The sequence below is a fragment of the Chelonia mydas genome, chromosome 2, assembly GCF_015237465.2.
Source record: "Chelonia mydas isolate rCheMyd1 chromosome 2, rCheMyd1.pri.v2, whole genome shotgun sequence".
Taxonomy (NCBI): Eukaryota; Metazoa; Chordata; order Testudines; family Cheloniidae; genus Chelonia; species Chelonia mydas.
Window position 1 is genome coordinate 151043687 of NC_057850.1, and position 21389 is coordinate 151065075.

A 21389-nucleotide genomic window follows, 5' to 3' on the forward strand; every position below is an offset into this window, starting at 1 on the left:
AACCCCTCTACAGAAATGGAGGCTGTATGAGAGAAGAACAAGAGTGCTTTTTATATCCAGAGAAAAATCCTACAGTTTCTCTAATGTCAGGAGTATATCAGAGGGACTCCTTGTCAATGAAAGGGGCAGGGGAAAAAAGGCTAGATACAATTATTTTCTGGGTAAGATGGAATCAAGGGGTAGCATGCAAGATGAAAAAAAGCAGAGTGGGAGGAGATTATTGTAGCCAACTCACTAAAATGTCAGTTGGGAAACTAGTGCAAGTAGTAAAAGAACCTTAAAAATTAACAGTCTCAGGGTATTGGAAGTCATGGGTTCAAAGGGAGACTGGCAAAGGAACCACAAACCAGGCAGAGGCTTGATGCGGAAACACTATGACTAACCTGAGGCCGGACAAGACCAGATGAACAGAGAATTTACCACTGATGGGTACAGACCTTCTTTGTCAAGTTTTGCTTGAAGAAAATTAAGAATATAAATAATGAGACAGCAGATTACATGCTTTTAAGATTCCCCCCCATATTTTGTAACAAATGACAGAAATGGCAACTATCAGACTGCAGGAGTGTCAGTTACTTTAGAAACTTAAGAGTTAACCTCATGTATTACGCTGTCAATGCCAGCATTTTAAGATAAGACTGAAAGACATTCTCCACCTAGCCTTATTGGGAAAGGATATATGGGGAAAATGAAAGTAACCACAGACTGCATACCACATCTGTAACCTAGGCCCTCCCTCTCAGACCACAGGAAGAAACTCCTAGGATACTGATTTTGTCCATCACCTTGTTATGGAGAGGGAAAACTGAAAAAAACCAAACCAGCGCATCATGGACTCTCTACGGTAACTGTGTCACCTGCGCATCCTTAAAAGCAGCTGCAAAAAGTTTGTCATTTGAGAACAGTAGCAAACTGTCCTCCATCTAGACACCAGGTTCTAGATACTAGAGGAAGAAGACTTCCCTCCCCTGATAAGATTATACTGTGACACAGACCATCTGTGATATGTTCGGCCTCAGAAGAAAGATTTCTCTGCTCCCAGGAGAAGAGGTGACTAGAATTCTAACCCAGAAACCTTGCATTAGTTCAGAAAAATCAAGGCAAACAATTGAAGAGTAGCTGCTCAGCACCAGTTTCCAAACAGCAGCAGCATTTTCTTTACAAACCTGTGTTCTAACAGTATGCATTCTTTTCTTTCAAAAAGACCACTGCCCCTCAACTATTCTGTAACTGAAACAAGTCCTCTTAAGCAGGGAGACTAATATCTGCAGTTAACCCTGCACAAGTTGGTTTTCTAGAAAGAGAGATTTGATATTATCCCCAGTTGAAACATTAGCCACAGTCTCTGGAGAAAATATAAAATATTCCTATTTCATTCAAAGATTTCAAGGTGCTTTGCAAAGGCGAGTGTTGTTATCCTCATGTCAAAAGATGGAATGAACTGAAGCACAGAAAAGTTACTTATCCAGGGTTACAATGTGCCAGTGGCTGTACTGGGCCTAAAACCAGATCTCCTGACAGCTAATTATGTTCTAACCACTAGACAACACTGCCTCCCAAGCATTAGTTACAAAATACTCCCACAAGATCCCCATTTTACAGACTGGAAAACTGACACAGACTAACGCCCAGATTTTTAAAGGGATTTAGGCATTGCAGCACTGAGCATTGCAACACCTAACTGATTTAGGAGCTTAAGCCTCATTTTCAAAAGTGGTACAGGCACTAATGAGGCTAAGCGTCTTCATCACTTTTGAAAATGAGACAGGCATTGCAATGCTGAGCACCACTAAGCTTGGACACCACTAAAAATTTGGGCCGAAGTAGCGTAAGCAAGGTTACATAATAAATTAGTGGAAGAACAAGGACTAGCACCTACAAGATTCCTCAGACCCTCTAAATCTACTGGAATGGACAGTTTGACTCCTGAGAACAAGAAAAGCAGGTAGGCTCACTGGTGGCAGGCTGAGCAGCCTGTAAGAAGAACAATTAACCGTCTTTTTTTTTCTCCTGTTTTTCCACTTTTTCAGCTATGGTATGCTAATTTTACTCCAAGTTTCTTTGTCCAAAAGGAACAGGAGAGGGTTACTGAGATTATTCTGTGACAAGGCAGAGCAAAATTAGATAATTTAGGAGAGACAAGATGGGACTTGGAGCGCCAAACTATCTTTAATGAAACAGCTACTACTGAATCTCAGTACGACATCATGAATCCCACCCCCATATTCTAGACTGAATAAGAGCGGTATAAATTTGTAATTAAAAAACTGGAAGTTAAGGTCTAGAAGGGGACAGTATTTGCGGGGGGAAATAGGCAATCACAGGACATCTAGAATCTTTTAAAAAGGCAAAGGAGTGCTGGCTCAAGGCTTTTCAATACTTTTAAGGATGAATTCCCAACCCTTGACCTTTTTCTTCAACATATACAAGAAATGGATAAGAGATATTTGAGTAAACATCAATGTAATAAAAACTTATACACTTAACATATTTTCTACATGAGAAAAAATGGTAAGAAAAAAATTTATTTGCTTTCCAATTTTGACAAAGTCAAAGCACCACAATTTGGGGTAAATGAAACAAACAAAACAAAAACATTTCTGGCTTATGTGGAAGCCTTATCAAAGCAAAACTATTTTGAAACATGTACAATATGGAAACTAGACAGATCTGTTGTTAAATTAAGCCTTTTATCAGCAAAGGCAAAATATAAATAAGAATATTCTAATAGTTCTTACCTGGCAAAGAAGAGTTTATACAACCCCAAACTTCTCCCTGAAAAATAAAATGCAATTAAACAAAAGTCTTTATTTATGATAGATTAAAAGCTTTTAAATATAGTAGATGATTTAGCACTGATACAAAAAAGTGTCAATACCTCTGTAAGATAATTGATCTCATGGAAGAACTCTGCCTCCTTCTCAAAAAAACCACAAAAATCAGAGACAAATGTCATCAGGTGTTTATTGTCAAGAAAAGGGTGATGGGACCTAAAAGGACTCCTCTCACTCTACTGTATTTTAATTAAAAATGAGGTTTTGGGGGTTTCTTTTTTGCAGATGCAGAACATACTTTAGACAATGGCAAAAACTGAAAGCTATGGGTGTTTCTACATCCTGGAAGATGTAAAAGTGTGCATGTAGTAGACAACTCTGTCAAACAGTTACTGTAAGTAACTTCCCTTTCTTCTTCAAGGTACCCTCTGCATATTTCCAGCTGTGGAAATATAGCAAGCAGTACTACCACTTGGAAAAAGTGGGCTGAAAGTGTCATAGTGCTAAAAAGTTCAGAATTCAAACCAAGATGATGTATCATGGGGGTTACAGTTGTACATAAAGTTATTTGTTTTACCTCTTTCCTTTAAAAAAAAAAAACCTAAGGAATTACATGTAAAGAGTAACATTAAAAGGAAGATATTTAAGATGCAAAGTCAAGTAGTTGAAAGTTCGGAATTGTCAGACTTATGGCTGCCCGGGCTGTTTTTTGTTTGTTTGGGGGGTTTTTGGTGGGTGAGAAAGAGAGAAGGATTCTATCATATATCCTCAACTCAAAATGGTTTCTAAACTTTTCCCCAAAATTCTTATTACTTTATCCTTTAAGCTCTCACCCTTAATCCTTTCCATGTAGGTTACAATAATCTATTCTGTATTGGATAAGTATATTTGTCTTTTATACCATCCAAAACCCATCTGTTCAAGGTGACCTTTTGCCACTCGCTGTAAAAATGGCACAAACAGTCTCCAAACATTAGGGGAACCGAATTCCAGGTTGGTTTGCTACTCTCAAACTTCATGTCACACCTGAGGATTAACTGAAGGTAAGGTAGTAGTGGAGGATGAATTCTTTTCTCTCTTCTTGGATTTACAGGGACGTCTTTTATATTGCTGCTGAGAAGCAAAGGATTGTTGTTGCTGCTGATAGCGTTGCCTGCCTCTGTTAACATAAAAAGATGAAGAATAATTTGGATAATATTGTCTTTAGATATCAAATGCAGGCACAGGAATTATTCTCTTGAAAGGTGCAAGAGACCCAGAGATCCATCAGTTAATCTTGTGTCTCATTTTCTCTAATACTTCATCCATTTTACAACTAAAAAGTCAATCACCTTCAAATAGAAGGTCTTCAATCTTCAGCTTTGTTTCGCGAGGAAGAGAGAAGGAGAATATCACTGCAGCTATCAGTCTTGAATATGCACCAGAGACATCAAAGGACACACACAGCACGTGCCTAGCTACATTCTGGCCCTTCTTAATAAGGGCATAAGTCAGTCTGCCGCACTCATCAAGAAGATTCTTGGTAAAGATTGAAATCTTGTCCCACAGGTGAAACTGGTACCTCACCATGACAGCTAGGTAGTTAGCTACCCTCAGGTTTAAAGCAGATGAAAAGAATAGTTTCCCCCCGAATCTATTTCCCCCCTCCCATCTCTGTCATTGGGAGAAGAATATAAATATTCCATTCTTATCGCTATGTCACTGCAGCCACCAACAGAGAATTAGGGGAAAGATTGACATGGAAACAAGAAAACCCCTCATACAGAATCTGATAAAGCTTACCTGCTTTTTTTTGCATTTGGTTGACAGAAACCCTTCAGAAGAAGCAGAAAAACTTTGTAGAGGTATTCCCCAGGATGACAGAAAGAGAATGAGTTTCCTCCAGTGAAACAGAAGGCAATTTTGAAGTAGAAACCTTCTGCTGACCAACTCTTTGAATTGAATAGCATCCTCAGGAGGTGAGGTATCTGAGGCTATGCCACCATTTTCATCTAGAGAGGAGTTGCCTGCAGGTTCCTGGTCCTGATGCAAAATATGGATTTGTGAAGATGCATTATCTTCCTTGACATATAAGATGTCTTGGATCAGTGTAGGGACTAACTCTTGGTACTGGATTCATTGGCATAGGATCTGAGTGTCTTGGATCAGTGGAAACATCCCTGCTTCAATGTGGAACCGAGATTGTAGCTCTCGAAGGAGGCTGATACGGAAAACTTGGAGTTGACTGGTATGGACAAAGCACCCAGGGAGGCACTTGCCACTCCTGTCAATTTGTCTAGTCCAGTACAGTCATAGTTAGGGGATACATGTATTCATGAGAGCCCAAAAGAATGGCATTGAGGTTGAGGGTCCAAGTAAACAGTTGGATCCAAGTCTTCCTCTGAATGCGATCCAAGCTCAGATCAGACTATGAAATACACTGGGGATATCACTGAGGTAGAAAAATACCCCATACCTACCCGCTAGTGAATCTTGAGACAACACACCTTGAAAATCTCACATATCCAAGACTGAATATTGCTCATCTTGCATTTTGGACCTCAGCACAGTTTCACTAAGATGGTTGTGGCTGCCTGTGGTTGGACAGAAAACTACACTAAAACTTTAAGTGGAGACTGAAGTATTGTGGTGGAGCTCCATAGTATTTCAGAAGGTAAAAAAATTGAAAGCTATGGGAATTTCCACATACTGTGTGCTACAAGCTCAAGGGCTCAGATTTGGAGTCCTCTGAACAGGGTTTCTTTAAACAAAATGGTAATATTACAGTTCACTAAATGGGATAATTAAGTACATAATGGTTACCCTTACATGATTTCATTAACATTAGCACGAAGTCACTGCATTTAGTGCTTTTTAAGCAAACACTAGAAAAAAATTGACCATTTCTGTAATACATCCTATCAACTGAGTATTACGGAGTCAAAGGAAGATTCCATAGAAGCAGAGGTGTATATGCTAGCAGGTCAGGATGCTGGGATAAACAATGAAGAGATAAAAATTTTAAGTGCCTACAAGTGAAGGAATGCTGAACATGTGCCTCTCAAAAGATATGTAAAAAAGTACTACTCACCAGCAGTGAAACAATAGCCAATTCTGGCAGGAACAAACTCTTTGTGATATTTCTTTTTTAATACAGTACTTACACAGGTATATAAAAAGCACTTATCACCTTGCTAACATAGTCAAGATCAATTCCCTCTACTCAGCCCTCCTCCATCATCAGCCTCCCTCTCTAAATCAAAGCAGACTAGAAGCCAGCAAAAGGAGATATTGCTGCCATTAGGGGAAAAAGCTGGCTTCTGGCACTGCTACCAGTCACCAGATCACTGATGAAAGGTATTTCCCTTTCTTTCCCTAAAAGATAACGGAGTTTATTGTGATTACTGCACTGTTTGTGACTACTGCATTGAACCCAATCCTCTAAGGTATTCCAAGTGGACTCCCAGTCTGTCAGTGTCTGCATTCCACATTCTCTAATGAGTTGCTAGAATGCCTCCTCTACCCCACCATCTGAGAGATCTGGAGAGGAAATTTCATATATTCATGTTCCAGCAAGCAGAAGGCTACACTGGAACACATTTTGTATGTCTTTTGTCTAATATTATCAACAGAGTACTCATGAAAATTTGATAGCAAATAAAAAAAACGGCGGGGGGAGTGGAAGGCAATGTCCGAAAATAATAAGCATGGAGTTAAACTAGAACTGTTAAACTTTTTAAACAGAAAGATACCTAGATTGCTTTCTCTTTATCAAAGCACTGTTAAAGATATGAAATACACGGTTGTGGAGTGCAATCACACTTTTAAACGATTACTATTTCATAAAAGTATATTCCATTCAGTACTTTCCTCCCACATTTGCCCCAAAAATTGCTAGAGACCATCCCTTTTTTCATTCAGTTGTCCCCAAAACATAGAAACTCCCCATCCCTGACTCTATATCACTCTTGAAAACACTTTCTTCCATGACATCAATAAACCCTAGTTGCCAACTCTGAGAAGCATTAACTCTGGAACATAACTAAATTTAAAATAAAAAGCAAAGTTATCAACACAACGCTATCACCAACTTGCAATCTGGCCAGGAACGGCAAACCACAGCCCCTGGGAGTTGCGTGCAGCCGTGCCTATGGATGGTCAATGTAAACAAACCATCTCACGGCCTGCCAACGGATTACCCTGATGGGCCACGTTTGGACCACAGGTTGCCCACCACTGACTTACACCATCAGTTTTCAAACAGTGGTCTGTGGACCACCACTGATCTGTGGAGCACTACTGATCTGAAAGACTTAACTGATGATCCACAAAAATAAAACGTTTAAAATCATGCCTTTGTGGATTGGGAGGGGAGGCATTCCATGAGGGGGAGCACTGTAACAAAGTGATCCATGGAACATTAGAACTAAAGAATAACTAGGCCTATACACTGTACATTTAGACAGCAAATTCTTTTGGGCAAGGACTTGGTCTTTACTAGTCTATCAAGATCCTAGCACACTGCTGACACTATATAAAGTAATAAAAACTGATTAGTAAAGTAAGAAAATTAGAATTTTGTATTAGAATTTTCAAGCAAAATTGTTGCTTTTCTAAGGCAGAAGGGCTTTTGGATTAATTAATTAATCTGAATATTATTTAATAATTATTTTTATAGTAATATAACTGAACCAGCAGTTAGATACAATCCACTCTATAATTTTCTAGTAATTAACTGGAGAACTTTTAGATAGCTCATTCAGATATCCATAATTTTACTTTACCAATAAAAAGATTGCTCCAGATTCTCAGCTATGACCGAGGAGCAGTTAGAACAGCTATAGAGTTTACCTTTGTACTATCCCAATGCTGGACAGGCTGTGTGCCAGGCTTGTCCCCTAGTGAAAATTAAAATAACCTGAAGGCTGCTCTAAATTATGCTGGCTGCCAACAATTCCAAGGAGAGTAATAGCAGCCACATTGCACCAGACCGTCTGGCCCAGCATATACAAAGCTACCCTCAACATAAGGCAGATCTTAACCTCCACTATCTCTCGTAACTTCCATGAACCCAGGACATTTAGCAAGATTGTCAACTCTCTGATTGCATCATAAGTCTGGCAATATTAGGTCTTTTCTTAAAAACCTAGCTCCCAGAGTCAAGTGATTGTCATTTAATCTCATCTTTCATTTTAAAAAGTTTTCTAGACCTCACACTTTGGGAGGAAAAGCTTGAAAACAAACCCTAAAGGATCAAAACCCAAATAAAATGAACCCAAAATTTATTATATTTAAATTTCAATTTTTAAGCCAAACTTCATGATTTTTGAGACTTCACTCATGGCTTTTGAATGTTTAAAATTGTCAATACTGATTCAGCAGTTTTATCAAAAACAGTCAAGGCTTACCATTGACTCTGGGCAATATTCTGGTGCCCGCTGCAGCAAATGTTTCAAACGGGAATCACTTTTAGAGGATAAAATCTGTTACAAAGAAGATCAGAAGATAACACATTTTTAAAATATCAGAACTAATTAGGAAAAAAAGTATAAGTATACATTCAAGCTCATTTGACTTCTTTTTTAAATTTTGCTTTCCTAAATTCACAGTTTGGTTTTATTTAATTAGTAAGTTTTTGTGATAACTTTCATTAGCAGTAAATTTGTGTAGAAACGTACATAACACATTCATATATAAAGAAAGTTTACTTATAATTTGAGTTTACTGGACAATCTTTCAGACATACAGCACTTGTTTTTGGAGAGGGAAATAAATTTTCTTCTTGTTTCTAAAAATGGAATATATATTCTCCTAATCAGGAACTCTTGGTCCATTCAACAGCATGAGATTGATAGTAAAAACCACAAGTTAGACTGTAGCAAAAGTTATAATACGGAGATCTTTGGGGACTCAGAGAAACAAAGCTGCTAGGACTTAATTTCATGCTTCCTCGCTACAAGACACATTTTATAAATACACTCCAGCTAACTTTTGACTGAAAACAAGGAATTACTTTACTGCAGTTCCACTTCTCTAAATGTATCATTTGACTGGATTCCTACCCTTTGGTAAGGAGTGCCTGAAATTCATGTAGCTTTCAAAGATTTTTTGGCCCTCGGAAGCATAGGCAAGCCAGTCTCATTCTAAAACCAACTGCCAGTGCCTCAGTGCCCTTTAGAACAACCAATTTCAGCTCCTTGATGACTGGAAAGTAGAGAGCTCCCCAAGTTATTGAGCAGAAAATGGACAGCTTCCCAAATTATATACGTAACAGATGCCCAATGAATATTTATGACAGTTTCATCCTGGGGGGCGGGGGGGAGGGAGGTTGTCACTAAAACTATTACTCCCATTTCCCCCAACCATGACAGTTGCAAGCTGAGAAGGAATCAAGGCAAATGATATTGTCAGACAAGTTACTTATCTTACAGTGACTGTGGTTCTTCAAGACATGTTGTCCACATGGATCCCACTCTGTGTGCAAGTGCTCAGAGATTCGATTCTTTTGGCAAGCAGTGTGCATTAGGGCCATTCCTATACCCTGGATGCCCTCATGCCTCTTCACCCTAAGACAAAGTGTGGAGCTGGCCCAACTGACTCTCAGTTCCTTTGCCAATACAGAATCCTGGTAGTACAGAACCCCATAATTGTGGGGAAGGAAGGTGGGTTATGGAATCCATGCGGACAACATATCGAAGAAACAGAAGTTCCAACAGAGAAGGCCCTCTGCTACTGCACATCCCACGTCCACCTCATAGCAGCAGTTTGTCCTTGTTGAAAACTGAGCCCTTGGAGAATACCCTTCCTTCCCACTCCCCTGCCATCCCTTTTGGCAATCACCTTTTTATTTTTGGAAGGCCTGGAAGCAAATTATCTCAGGCCACTCAGTCTTGGAGATTATTAACGTGGGGCACCACATTCAGCTTCATTCCCTTCCTACCCTCACACCCTGTGTCTCCCATTTAGCAGCAACATCAGCGCATCATCCTTACATCCACGATCATTTTACCACTCTACAGTTGCTAGATTCCTCATGGGCCTTATTTATGCATTTCCCCCAGTCTAGGAGCCCCCTCTCTCCTAGGACCTAAATATCATGTTAGTGTGGTTAACGGGACATCCATTTGAGCCCCTAGCAATTTTTTCCTCTATACCCATGAGCCGCAGGTTGCCCATCACTGCTCTATACAATCTATGAAAATTACTTTTTCAGTAGCTATAAAATCAGCTTGAAGGATAGTGGAGATTCGGGCCCTCATGACTGGTCCACCTTAAATGGTGTTCCTAAAGACAAAAGGGATCCTTAAACTTATTCCCAGATTTTCATGTAAATATTTATTTCACAAACCCCACTCCAACCTGGGGGCAGCCAAATTCCATACCCTTGATGTGATTAGGGCTTTTCCATATTACTTTGAGAGAGCAAGACCCCAGGCTGCTTGCTGAATTTGTAACGAGAGAAAGGTCAGGCAATATCCATCCAAAGACTATTTAACAGAGTATCTAATTACATTATATCATGCAAGGAGTTGGCTAGATTAGATCCACCCATGTGGCTTAGAGCCTACTCCACCAAGTCTCATGCAGCTTCTCTCAGAAGCATACCAATTTCAGAAATTCGCAGGGCAGCTAAGTTGGGATCAGTACAAACTTTTCCCCAGCACTGTTTCTTAGCTGAAGCCTCAAGATCTGATGCCTGCTTTGGCACAGACTGTCCTGAAATCATAATTTAAATAGGACTTCTTTAGCACCTACCTCCTGATTGGGATCACTGCTTGGTAGTCACCAGAATACATGTGTACAATCATTTGAAGAAAGAATGGTTATTTATCCTCTCTGGTTCTTCCTCAGCAGCTCCAATTATATGTCTGGATTATAGTAATAGGTGGAGGGTCTTTATCTAGAGGAGCTTTGTGACCTGGCTTGCTTTCTCCTATGGGCTAGCAGGTAAACTTTCAAGGGATGGGGAATGTTTCTCAAATCTTTCAGAGACTGGAGGGCTTCATCAATTCTTGTATACAAGAGCTCATAACCTTCAAATGGGAGGTCTTCAAGTGTTGTCTTGACCTCCTCTGATATTCCTGAAGATTGTACCAAGAAACCCAGATCATCAATGGAGGTGGCCACTGATCATGCTGCAGAGATATTTGAACTACCAATTCAGCTACAGCAGACTTTAGTTCCTCCTAATGTTATTGAAGGAGTTTCTCAAACTTTGATACCCTGTCCTAATTAAGATAATCATATTTTGACAGAAGTGCCTGGTAATTTATAGTGCTCATCTGTAGGCTTGACAAGAAGTAATTTTTCCAGAAAAATAAATTAATTTTTTATATCCTTGTCTTTTGGTGTAAATTTTGGGGGTCCCTGTTATCTGGACCTTTGATGCATTGCCACAGCTATCAGAGATCCAGGAACTGGGTGCACGTAAAGATATTCAAACCCACTTGAAAGGACTTGATCTATATTTTCAGAGGTAGATGCACCAGATGCCAAAGTCTGACATAATTTTTTTTGGGGGGGGGAAGGGGGACTGACTCCCACAGTAATAAGTAAGTGGGCTGTAAAACTCTGGTCAAATTTCAGTTGCTGTGTTTAGTGTGAAGGTGCTGAGTGGTGTTGATGGCCACAGGAGATCACACTAGATGATCTGGTGGTCCTTTCTGGACTTAAACTCTATGACTAAGTAAAATCAATTTATTCATGTCTGAATATTGGTGACATCATAGCAGAAAGAAGACTTATCAATCCATTACTAGCTTCATGCACTTAGCAGCTGACATCCCAGTGATTTGCCACATACCATCTCTCTCCCCTCTCTCTAGTCATCCCCTACTACCACCATTCCTTCTATGATAACTTGCTTTAGGGTATTTCCATCTCTATGCCTGATGTGACCTAAGTTCATGCCTACTGATTTCTGACAACGTTGTCTGCTTCTCTCCAATATTTCTTACATAAGCATTCATCTCCTTTGCCATCCAGGAGATATTCATGAGTCTTTGGCAGCACCACATCCTAAATGCTTGAGTTTTCTTCTTGCCAGCAGCATTAATTTCCCGTGATTCACATCCATAAGTCACTATGGAAAAAATTAAGCTTCCAATAGCCCCATGTTAATTAGCATGTCCAGCCTTCTAGACATGAAGGAATGCAGAATGTTCAAAAGCTTATGTGATATTTCCTACATTAGCTCCAGGACTTCTAACTTATCTGCCATGAACAATTCTGAAATCATCAAACTGAGTGGAAGTAGACAAAACTATTCCCTCATCTGGTGAAGAAGGGAAGACTGCTGCTGGTTTCAAGTGCTCCTTCATTCCAGGCACTCTTCCTCACTTTCCTGTTCTTCCTGGTGTACAGTCTGAGTCTGTGCCAGCTGTCACTCAAGCCACTTTACAAGGGGAGAGACATCTAACTCTGGGGGGGTGAGGGGGGGTAGGAAAAGCAGGAAGAGGTAAAGGATAAACTAAGAAATCAGTGTGAATCACATCTGTAAGTTTGATGCTTCTTGGTCAAATTCTGACCTAAAATATGTACATGCACCTCCCACCGATTTCAATGTGAGTTTTTACATATATCAGAGGGAAGAATATAGCTTTAAAAGTTAAAATCTGTTCATTAAAACAACAGAACTATTACATAGACTACCAAGGTCTCTTGTGACATTCAGTGTCTACATGTACCGAATATAAATATTCTCTGTGGGAGTGAAACCCTTATCAATTTCAGGTCCACTTTTCAAGTAACTGTTAAAATCTTGAATATACAAATACAGAAGTGAATCAATTTTCGTGCTACTGCCCAAGTTTAAAACAAGCTTACCTGTTCACAAACATCACGGCACATTAAGTTATCCTTTGCATGATAACAACATGACATACCTACAGAAAAAATGAAGAATTCCTTAGCATCAGTAAAATAATTTAAATATACACAGTGAATTTAACTACCTTTTTAATGTTCTATATACGTTTTGAAAAGTAACTATTTATGCTTTTCCACTCTGCAGTTCATCCATGTTCTTTAATGTTTAAAATTCAGAACTCAAGAGATGCTATATATTGAACAGTCACAGAATGTTTACAATGCCTAAGGTGGTCCATCCAAGACAGGATTGAAAACTACTACCAAAACAGTGTAGGAAAGCTTTCCTGAAGTGATTGTACACTGAGGATTTAGACCCCAGTGCTGATAACCCAACAGCTTTCACCAGAACTAAATTCACTAGGATATATACTTTAAAAATTTACAAAACTGCAAAAATCACATCAGAGTAGACAATTTTCTGTTTTAAATCCATTTGGCTTATTATTAAACTAGCACAAGAATAAATGCTAACATCCATTACATGTCAGATTTGATATATTTTAAGATACATACAGGATGGCTCCTATAAATCAAAAAGCCAGAGGATCAGTTTACAAATATGAGTTCTTTGATTGGCTTTATAATTTTATTCTGCTAGGTTTAGCTTCCTACTTTAGATCATACTATCAAATATAACTCACTGTGATCCAAAACTCACTGAAGTCAATGGGAGTCTGCAGCAGTAGAACAGAGTGTATATATATTATATTTTAAAAATTCCAAAACCAAACACTCCACTGCACACGCTTCTCCCCCGGAAAGAAGATGAGAGAACACACATGACAGATGTTAGTCATGTTGCTTAATGTGCTACTCCAAGTTGCTCAGATACTATGTTGATGAGTGCGGAACAAGAACCTATGCAGAACAGAATCCTAAGGGAGACCAGAGGTCAGACTGGGGGCTACAGTCAAGAGCCAACATATGGCTAGAAGCAGTGGGAGGGAAGGGAATTGAGGACAGACCACTATCTATATCAGGAGGCAAAGAAAGAATGGAATATACTCAATGAAGTAGTCTCAGGGGGAGAGCTAGCAGACTCATTCTGTAAACAGACTTTTTTTAGCTAGGAAGAGATAACCTGATCTGATGATTCTGTGTAGGCTTGTCAGCCTAGCACAGTAAACAGAGAGGCCACTGGGAGCTGCAGGCGGCTGTGCCTGCAAAAGGTCAATGTAAACAGTCTCACGGCCCACCAGCAGATTACCCTGACGGGCTGTGTGCAGCCCATGGGCCGCAGGTTACCTACCACTGATATCACAAGTGGGTAAGAGTGTGCATGGAAGTGTGTGTCTAAGGGCTTGTCTACATTACCTGCCGGATCGGCAGGCAACGATCGATCCAGCGGGGGTCGATTTATCGCGTCTAGTATAGACCAGAACGAGGAGCACAAGCGGATCCGACCGGAGAGCATCAGCTGTTGACTTACCGCAGTGAAGACACCGCGGTAAGCAGATCTAAGTACGTCAACTTCAGCTATACTATTCACGTAGCTGAAGTTGCATATCTTAGATCAACCCCACGCGGTAGTGTAGACAAGTCCTAAGCAACATAGAAGCTGCAAGCTGAAGCACTCAGAAGTCAGGAAATGCTAAAGTTAAGGCTGCAATTTTAACTGCCACTTTGCTGTGCTCTTTTTTACAGGATAATTTCTGCCTCGTGCAAAGTACAATTTGGGCAGTGCAATTAATGGAGCAGCAGTTCAATATTTATTTTCATCCTCACTGTTCAATGAGTGGAACCTTAACTCATGTGCTATATTCTATATATTAATAGATTATAAAGAATGAAACAGCATTCCTTCAGCACTCTGCCTAATTTCACACACATACATACACATTAGAGCAGAGGTCCCCAAACTGGCGTGCGGAGGAACATTCAGGGGGGAATGGCAGGACCCAGGACAGCCCCCCATGGGGGCAGGAAGGGAGTGCCACTCAGCCCCTCCCTACTCCCAGCTCTGTCCAGTCCCGCCCCCTGCTGCAACCTTGGCTCCCAGCTCCACATCTGGCCCGCTCCCAGCCTCAGCACGGCTCCACTCCTGCGCCCACCCCCAGCCTCGGCAGCTGCTCCATTCCCAGCTGAGGGCCGAGGCTGGGGGCGGGAGCAGAGCACACCTGGCCACGGGCTTGGCTCTGTCCCAGCCTCAGCCGAGGCTCCGGCCCCAGCCCCACCCTCAACTGCTGTCCCAGCCTCAGCCCCCTTATCCCTGTCTGCGTCCCACCACACACACACCAGCCACAGCCCTGCTCCCGGCCCTGGCTCCGCGGGAGGGGCAGGAGGATACAGACGGGGTAAGGTGGGGGCACAACCCTGAAAAGTTTGGGGACCACTGCATTAGAGCATGCATGTACAGTGCCAACAGAACGTTAAGAGAGCATTATTTAATGAATGGAAATTTCCACTCAACTATGCATGCATCTATGTGCGGTGCCAACATAATGATGCAAGATTCTACTTTTTTTTTTAAAAAAACAAAACAAAACAAACCATCATTGTGTACCAAAACTGCGCACATGTATGCATACCCCATGCATTAAACTCCTTGTGCACTGGTCTAAATGGATTTCACCAGACTAATAAAATGCATGTTACTCCTGGGGGCATTCTGCACCAAAAAATTAAAAATTCTGCTAATGTTATTTGTCAAAATAACACTACATAATCATACCAGTGTCTATTATTTTGGTAATTTATTTAAAAAATACCTGTCAGCAAGTATGTCTGTAACAATACAGACACACAAAAAATTCACCCAGGAGTAGAGAGTTAAAGAAACTGCTATGACAACCCAGTTCCTGTTTCTGTGACCCCTTCCCTCCCCCCCGCCCCGCCCGAGCCCAGCCAGGGGGCCATACACCCACAACATCTCCACCCCCCAGAGACCAGCCATGGGCTCCCCCGGCCCAGATACCCACATCCCCTCCCCCCCCCAGAACCCAGCCATGCCTCACCCCCTTGCCCAGACACCCACTCCCTCCCGCCAGGATCCAGAGGGAGAAATAGCCTGATGCTTGGTCCCAGGCTTGCATGGAGTTTCCTGTGCGCTGCCCTCTCCTTCCCCCAGGGCACGCTGGGAACTACAGTTGCCAGGAATCCTCTAGCTCCCTCCCCCCAGCAGTGTCTTCTATGTGTGAGCTCAGCTCTGCTGGCTCCAGCAGTCCCTAGTGGCAGCTAACAGCACTGCAGCCCATTTCTGTGCAGGAAAGGAAACTCTGCATGCACATTAATTTCTGCAAAATTCTGCATTGCGCAGTGGTACAGAATTACTCCAGGAGTAGCACCTGTAACCTACAGATCATATACTAGTCAAATGCCATATTTATACCTATTCTCATTGTGGAAAAGGAAAAAAGTCCTTGTTGACACTTCTGGCACTGCAAGGAATGAACAGATGTCGCAGGTGGGGCGCTGTGAATTCTCAAAGGAAGAGGAATATTTGCAGTTTTGAGGGAGACCAGCTTCATCATAAACAGGTTGCATAATGTTCTTAGTTTAGTAAATATTTTATTTAGCTACAGTATAATTAAGAGCAGCTTTCCTTTAAACAGTCTTTTAGCATTTCTAGTATAAGGCAGTTTTAGGAGATTACAACTATAAAATAAATTAACTTCAGCTTGAAATTTGGCAAAAACAGTAACTTAGCCTTGAAACAAAATATGTTTGTTTTTTAAAAAATGTTTTATAGGGAGACAGATTCAGCTGCTAAGCAATAGCATTGCAAAAAATAGAGTTCACTGGCTTTGCATTTTTTAAGATTTTGTAATGGAAAAATCATCTAAGGTCAACTGCCAAAAAAACAGGTAGAACCACTATTGGCTACTGGATAGATTATCTACTTTAAAAAAAAAAATCAAAAGTACCATAAAATATTCCATTATAAACGCAGTCAGTAAGGGATATTGCCACATCTAGAATATTCAAGAATTCACAAACAACTTCATACAGTCCAAAATACAAACAGAATTCTCATAATAAACTATACTCCACAATAACTGAGATTTAATACATATGAGTCATCAGCATTTGATTTCCTAAAAGGTTTCCATTTGGCCCTGATGGCATCCAATATATAAATCAAACTCGAAAGTCATTTCATTTTTGTCTCTCCCATGGTTTTTATTCTATGTTTGTACAGCATTTATCACAGTGGGGTGTTGGTCTAGGACTAGGGCCCCTATATGCTGAATATTGTTATTTATTATTATTTGTATTACTGTTGCAACAGCCAGTTTACCAAGGAAAGTGTCCTTTTCCAAAACAAGGCCATAGTCTGTATGAGCCTCACATAATCTGAGAGTTTGATACGTAGGAAATAACTCCTTGAGGTAGGAAAAGGAAATAAGGCTTACCCCCCTGGATTGTATATCAAGTAGAAACAGAGAAGGGTCTAAAGGAATGTTGCCTCCTCTGTAATATTTCACTCTATTTATACTCCCAGCAGGGTACTAAATCATTTCTCTTTGTTTACAGTCCTGTCAGACATTTTTCAATCTCTGTGATTGTGCTCCAAAACGAAGCTATTTTGAATGTTTCAAAACCAAGAGATATTCTATCAAATGCTTTATTAAATTCTAAATGTACCTACTATACTCCCTCTATCCATTAATTTGGTAATTCTATAAAAAGAATACAATCAACAAGTTTGTCTACAACGATTTGTTCTTTATAAACCTAATCTGTTTTCTGTTCATGGGTCCATTATGCAATAAATATCTGAAGAGGTTCTCTCTCAATGTAGTCCATTATATTACTAAGGACTGAAGTTACGCTTCCAATTTGACATTACATTCACAACTTCACATGAAACTAAGTCAGGATTGTAAACCTTCAACTCTAGTAATGGAATATGAATGCTACAGTTTAATACAACACTATAACTGATGTTCGCATATGGGTGGGGGTCTCTCTGCCATATGATGGTTGAAGCAGCACATGAAGAGAAATCCTCTACTAAAAAGTGAGTATGGAGGAGAGTGCACAAGGAAATCCTTTTAGGGAATAAAGATCTACAGCAAAATTATTTGAACCCATATTAGTATAGCCTTGTAAATCTCCAATTACTTTCCCTAGGTAAGTGGGTAATTTGGGCATGCAAGTAGAAACTGACCCTTTTAGTGCTTGGACTGCTGCTCTGCCAGTGGCTCTCTTAAGAGACACTAAATACTTGCAAGCAGCTCCATTCTTCCCAGGAACTCTAGACTCTTATTACAACCTCATATATATCAAGGAGTGGGTGAAATGATGGAAGATGGATTTGCCGAGCCATTAGGACAGAAGCCACCTACTTTATAAAGCACATTGGTATGGTCCCAGTCCCAATGGACAGTAGGGGGAAGACAACCAGTAGGCCTGTTTTTAGACTCCGCAAATGCCCCCCCCCACACACACACACACAGAGAGCAACTTTCCCCACAGGTGCACACATCTTCTTCCTAGACTCCTCTTTGACAAGCCACGACATGTTGTCTTTTCCCTTGGCCCCCTCCTCCTCTTCCAATTTCAGGGATCTGTTCTTGCGCCAACTTTTTTCAATATATTTACAAATGACTTGCTTCCAATATCTTAAGTATGCAGAGAACATCTGCCTTGTTTCAAGAGATATACACTTCAAGAAAACTGGGGACAACCTGACATGGAAGCCATCACTGGCTGTTGCAAGAAATGGAGATTTAAGCCCAGCGTGTCAAAGACAGTAACGTCGAGCTTCCATCTCAACCACATCAATGAACTCAACATCTTCTTATATGAAGAATGACTGTGTCATAAATATAAAGAGAAGGGTAAACCCCTTTAAAATCCCTCCTGGCCAGAGGAAAAATCCTCTCACCTGTAAAGGGTTAAGAAGCTAAAGGTAACCTCGCTGGCACCTGACCAAAATGACCAATGAGGAGACAAGATACTTTCAAAAGCTGGGAGGAGGGAGAGAAACAAAGGGTCTGTGTCTGTCTGTATGCTGCTTTTGCCGGGGATAGAACAGGAATGGAGTCTTAGAACTTTAGTAAGTAATCTAGCTAGGTATGTGTTAGATTATGATTTCTTTAAATGGCTGAGAAAAGAACTGTGCTGAATAGAATGACTATTCCTGTCTGTGTGTCTTTTTTGTAACTTAAGGTTTTGACTAGAGGGATTCTCTATGTTTTGAATCTAATTACCCTGTAAGGTATCTACCATCCTGATTTTACAGAGGGGATTTCTTTACTTCTATTAAAAGTCTTCTTGTAAGAAAACTGAATGCTTTTTCATTGTTCTCAGATCCAAAGATTTGGGTCTGTGGTCACCTATGCAAATTGGTGAGGATTTTTACCAAACCTTTCCCAGGAAGTGGGGTGCAAGGGTTGGGAGGATTTGGGGGAGAAAGACGTGTCCAAACTACGATTTCCAGTAAATCCAGTTAGAGTTTGGTGGTGGCAGTGGAGATCCAGGGACAAAGGATAAAATTAATTTGTACCTTGGGGAAGTTTTAACCTAAGCTGGTGAAAGTAAGCTTAGGAGGTTTTCATGCAGGTCCCCACATTTGTACCCTAGAGTTCAGAGTCGGGGAGGAACCTTGACAGACTGGCACATGACCCTAAGTCAGTACATCTTGAAGTAATTCTAACTCACACGCTTACCTAACAAGGACCACCTAATCAAGGAAGCTCAGAAGATAAAGAGCAGAAATGGTCTCCTAAATAAGCTTGTGGGCTCAACTTGGGGAACTAATGAGTAAACACTGCACAGTTTGGCACTAGTTCTCTGCTACTCAGCTGGAGAATACTGTGCTCCTGTATGGCTAAACTCTTCCCACACAAAGCTAGCTGGTGTACAACTGAATCAAACGATGAGCATAACAACAAGAGAGACCAACAAATACCAAGTGATACGAGTCCTCTTTAATACCCTGTCTCCTAACATCAAGCCTTATATTACAGCAAAGAACCTCCCTGACAAAATTCAGAAGATACCACAACTACCACTTTTCAAAGATATATGGGAAGCCCGTCATCGCTGACTCATCAGCAGAAGACCTATCTGTTTACTACATTGCCAACCATCTCTACAGCAGACACTGCCACTCCGTGACAAGCAGAATGGTAATGATCTGCTCTCTCTTAAGAAACTCCCTCCCCATCACTCAGTCAGATAAGCAACTGCCTGGCTTTGAGCTGCCATGCTATCTCTGTTGCAAGCTCAACCATTTCAGATGAGGGTGGGTGAGGTAGGAGACTCATGACCACACCTGGGGGACTCAAACAGCCCTCAGTGCAGCGGCAGAGTGAAGGATGTTGCACACCTACTAAATAGCTGCTCATGTCATGCTGGTCTACCAGGATGACTTTCCAGAATCCACACTGCTGATTCCAAGGCTACTGAATGGCTAAAACATGTGATGCCAACCTAAGCCCTTTTGACATTTTTCTTTTTTCCCCTCACTTATACATCTCTGTTTTATCTCCTTACTTCATATTTTGAACTTTTTCCCATTTTACTGTAGCACTTGTACATTTGCTAATAAAATAATTAATCATAAAAATAATAATAAAATTTACCAAAAATATTAGCTTGAAATTCTAACAATGTCAAGGAATCTCAAAATTTGTTTTATTCATCTTGAGTTACTACTAGTAGCTTTTAAGGTTGGTTTGTTGTTTTTGTTTTTTTTGTTTTTTTTTTTAATTTGGGTGATTAATTTTAGGGATAATCGCTACAAACATTTAATCTCTGAGGACTCTAAAAGGTCCTTCAACAGACGTAATGCAGACTTTTCAATCATACCTCATAGATTTCCTAATTTCCTAAACTTTACCATACTCAATTCTAATACCCTAGTATTGCGTATACGTGAACAATTCTTTAGAATGGTGAATTCAGATAGCCCATAGTCACTGGCACCAAAATTTCACTTTACTCTCGATCAGTTCTCCTCTAGTTGTAAGAAATGGTTCATGATGTCAACTTCAGATCATAAGATTGTCTTATGTAACTTATTAACAATTTTGAGCATTATGTTTGGCTGATATCTGGATAGTTAAAATTCCCCATGAAAACTATATCCCATTTCAAATATCTCAATAATTGGTCTAGAATTTTGTTTGTAGTTCTTCTTCAATCTAGGAGATCCGTGATAGATGCCCACTGTCATTTCCAATCTCTTTTTAATTCTCTGGACCCTATTCACAAAATTTCATCGTTACACCATTTACTGTCTCATTCTCTGGCATCCTTGATATGGACTAATATAGATTGAACAATCTATATAGATATTCAGATTATGAAAATCATCCTTCCACGTTAAATTTATATCACCTAAAATCAGGGATTCTCAAACTTTTTAAAAATTGTGGTCCACATCCGAATAGAGAGATTTTATGGCTCATCCCACACCAATTCCTAATCAGATAATATTTTAGTGAAACTACAGCAGTTATTAAGAAAGAACTGTATATAGCGTACTTTTGGCTTTCAGTGCTATTTAGCAAGTAAAAACAAAGAAAAGAGCTAACACCAAGGACATGGTCTGCTGCACTGTGGACTAACTGAAATTTTTAAAATGCTAGACCTTCTTCATTGCAAGGCCCGCGAGCCAGTGGCGGCTCCCATTGACCCTAAGTGCGGCTCCCTAGGTTTCCTCTAAGCTACATGGCTGCACAGCAGGCTATAAATAGCTGAGCAGCAGCTCTAAAGAGCCACACAGCAGGGACCTGGAGAGGAGAGGTAGGTGGGAACTGGGGAGGGGAGCAAGTTTCAGGCTTGCAGGGCTGCTGTGGGCCTCTCCCACAGCCC

At 40.5% G+C, this 21389-nt stretch overlaps 1 protein-coding gene across 3 annotated transcripts in view; it reads right to left on the reverse strand.

The window, feature by feature from the left end:
• The window catches only part of RECK (reversion inducing cysteine rich protein with kazal motifs), a 143352-nt gene that overhangs the window by 113817 nt on the left and 8146 nt on the right, over nucleotides 1–21389 (reverse strand). For 2 of the 3 annotated variants that reach the window (XR_006288804.1, XM_037889848.2), the window contains exons 2-4: nucleotides 12579–12637; nucleotides 8162–8236; nucleotides 2739–2775 (exon numbers count right to left, since the gene is read on the reverse strand). Coding sequence is in view for 1 of the 3 variants with exons in the window: in XM_037889848.2 (XP_037745776.1) it covers nucleotides 2739–2775; nucleotides 8162–8236; nucleotides 12579–12637 (171 nt within the window). In the remaining 2 variants the exon portion in view is untranslated. Of the gene's footprint in view, nucleotides 1–2738; nucleotides 2776–8161; nucleotides 8242–12578; nucleotides 12638–21389 lie in introns of those variants that run through there. The other variant, XM_043540341.1, reaches the window with a different exon arrangement.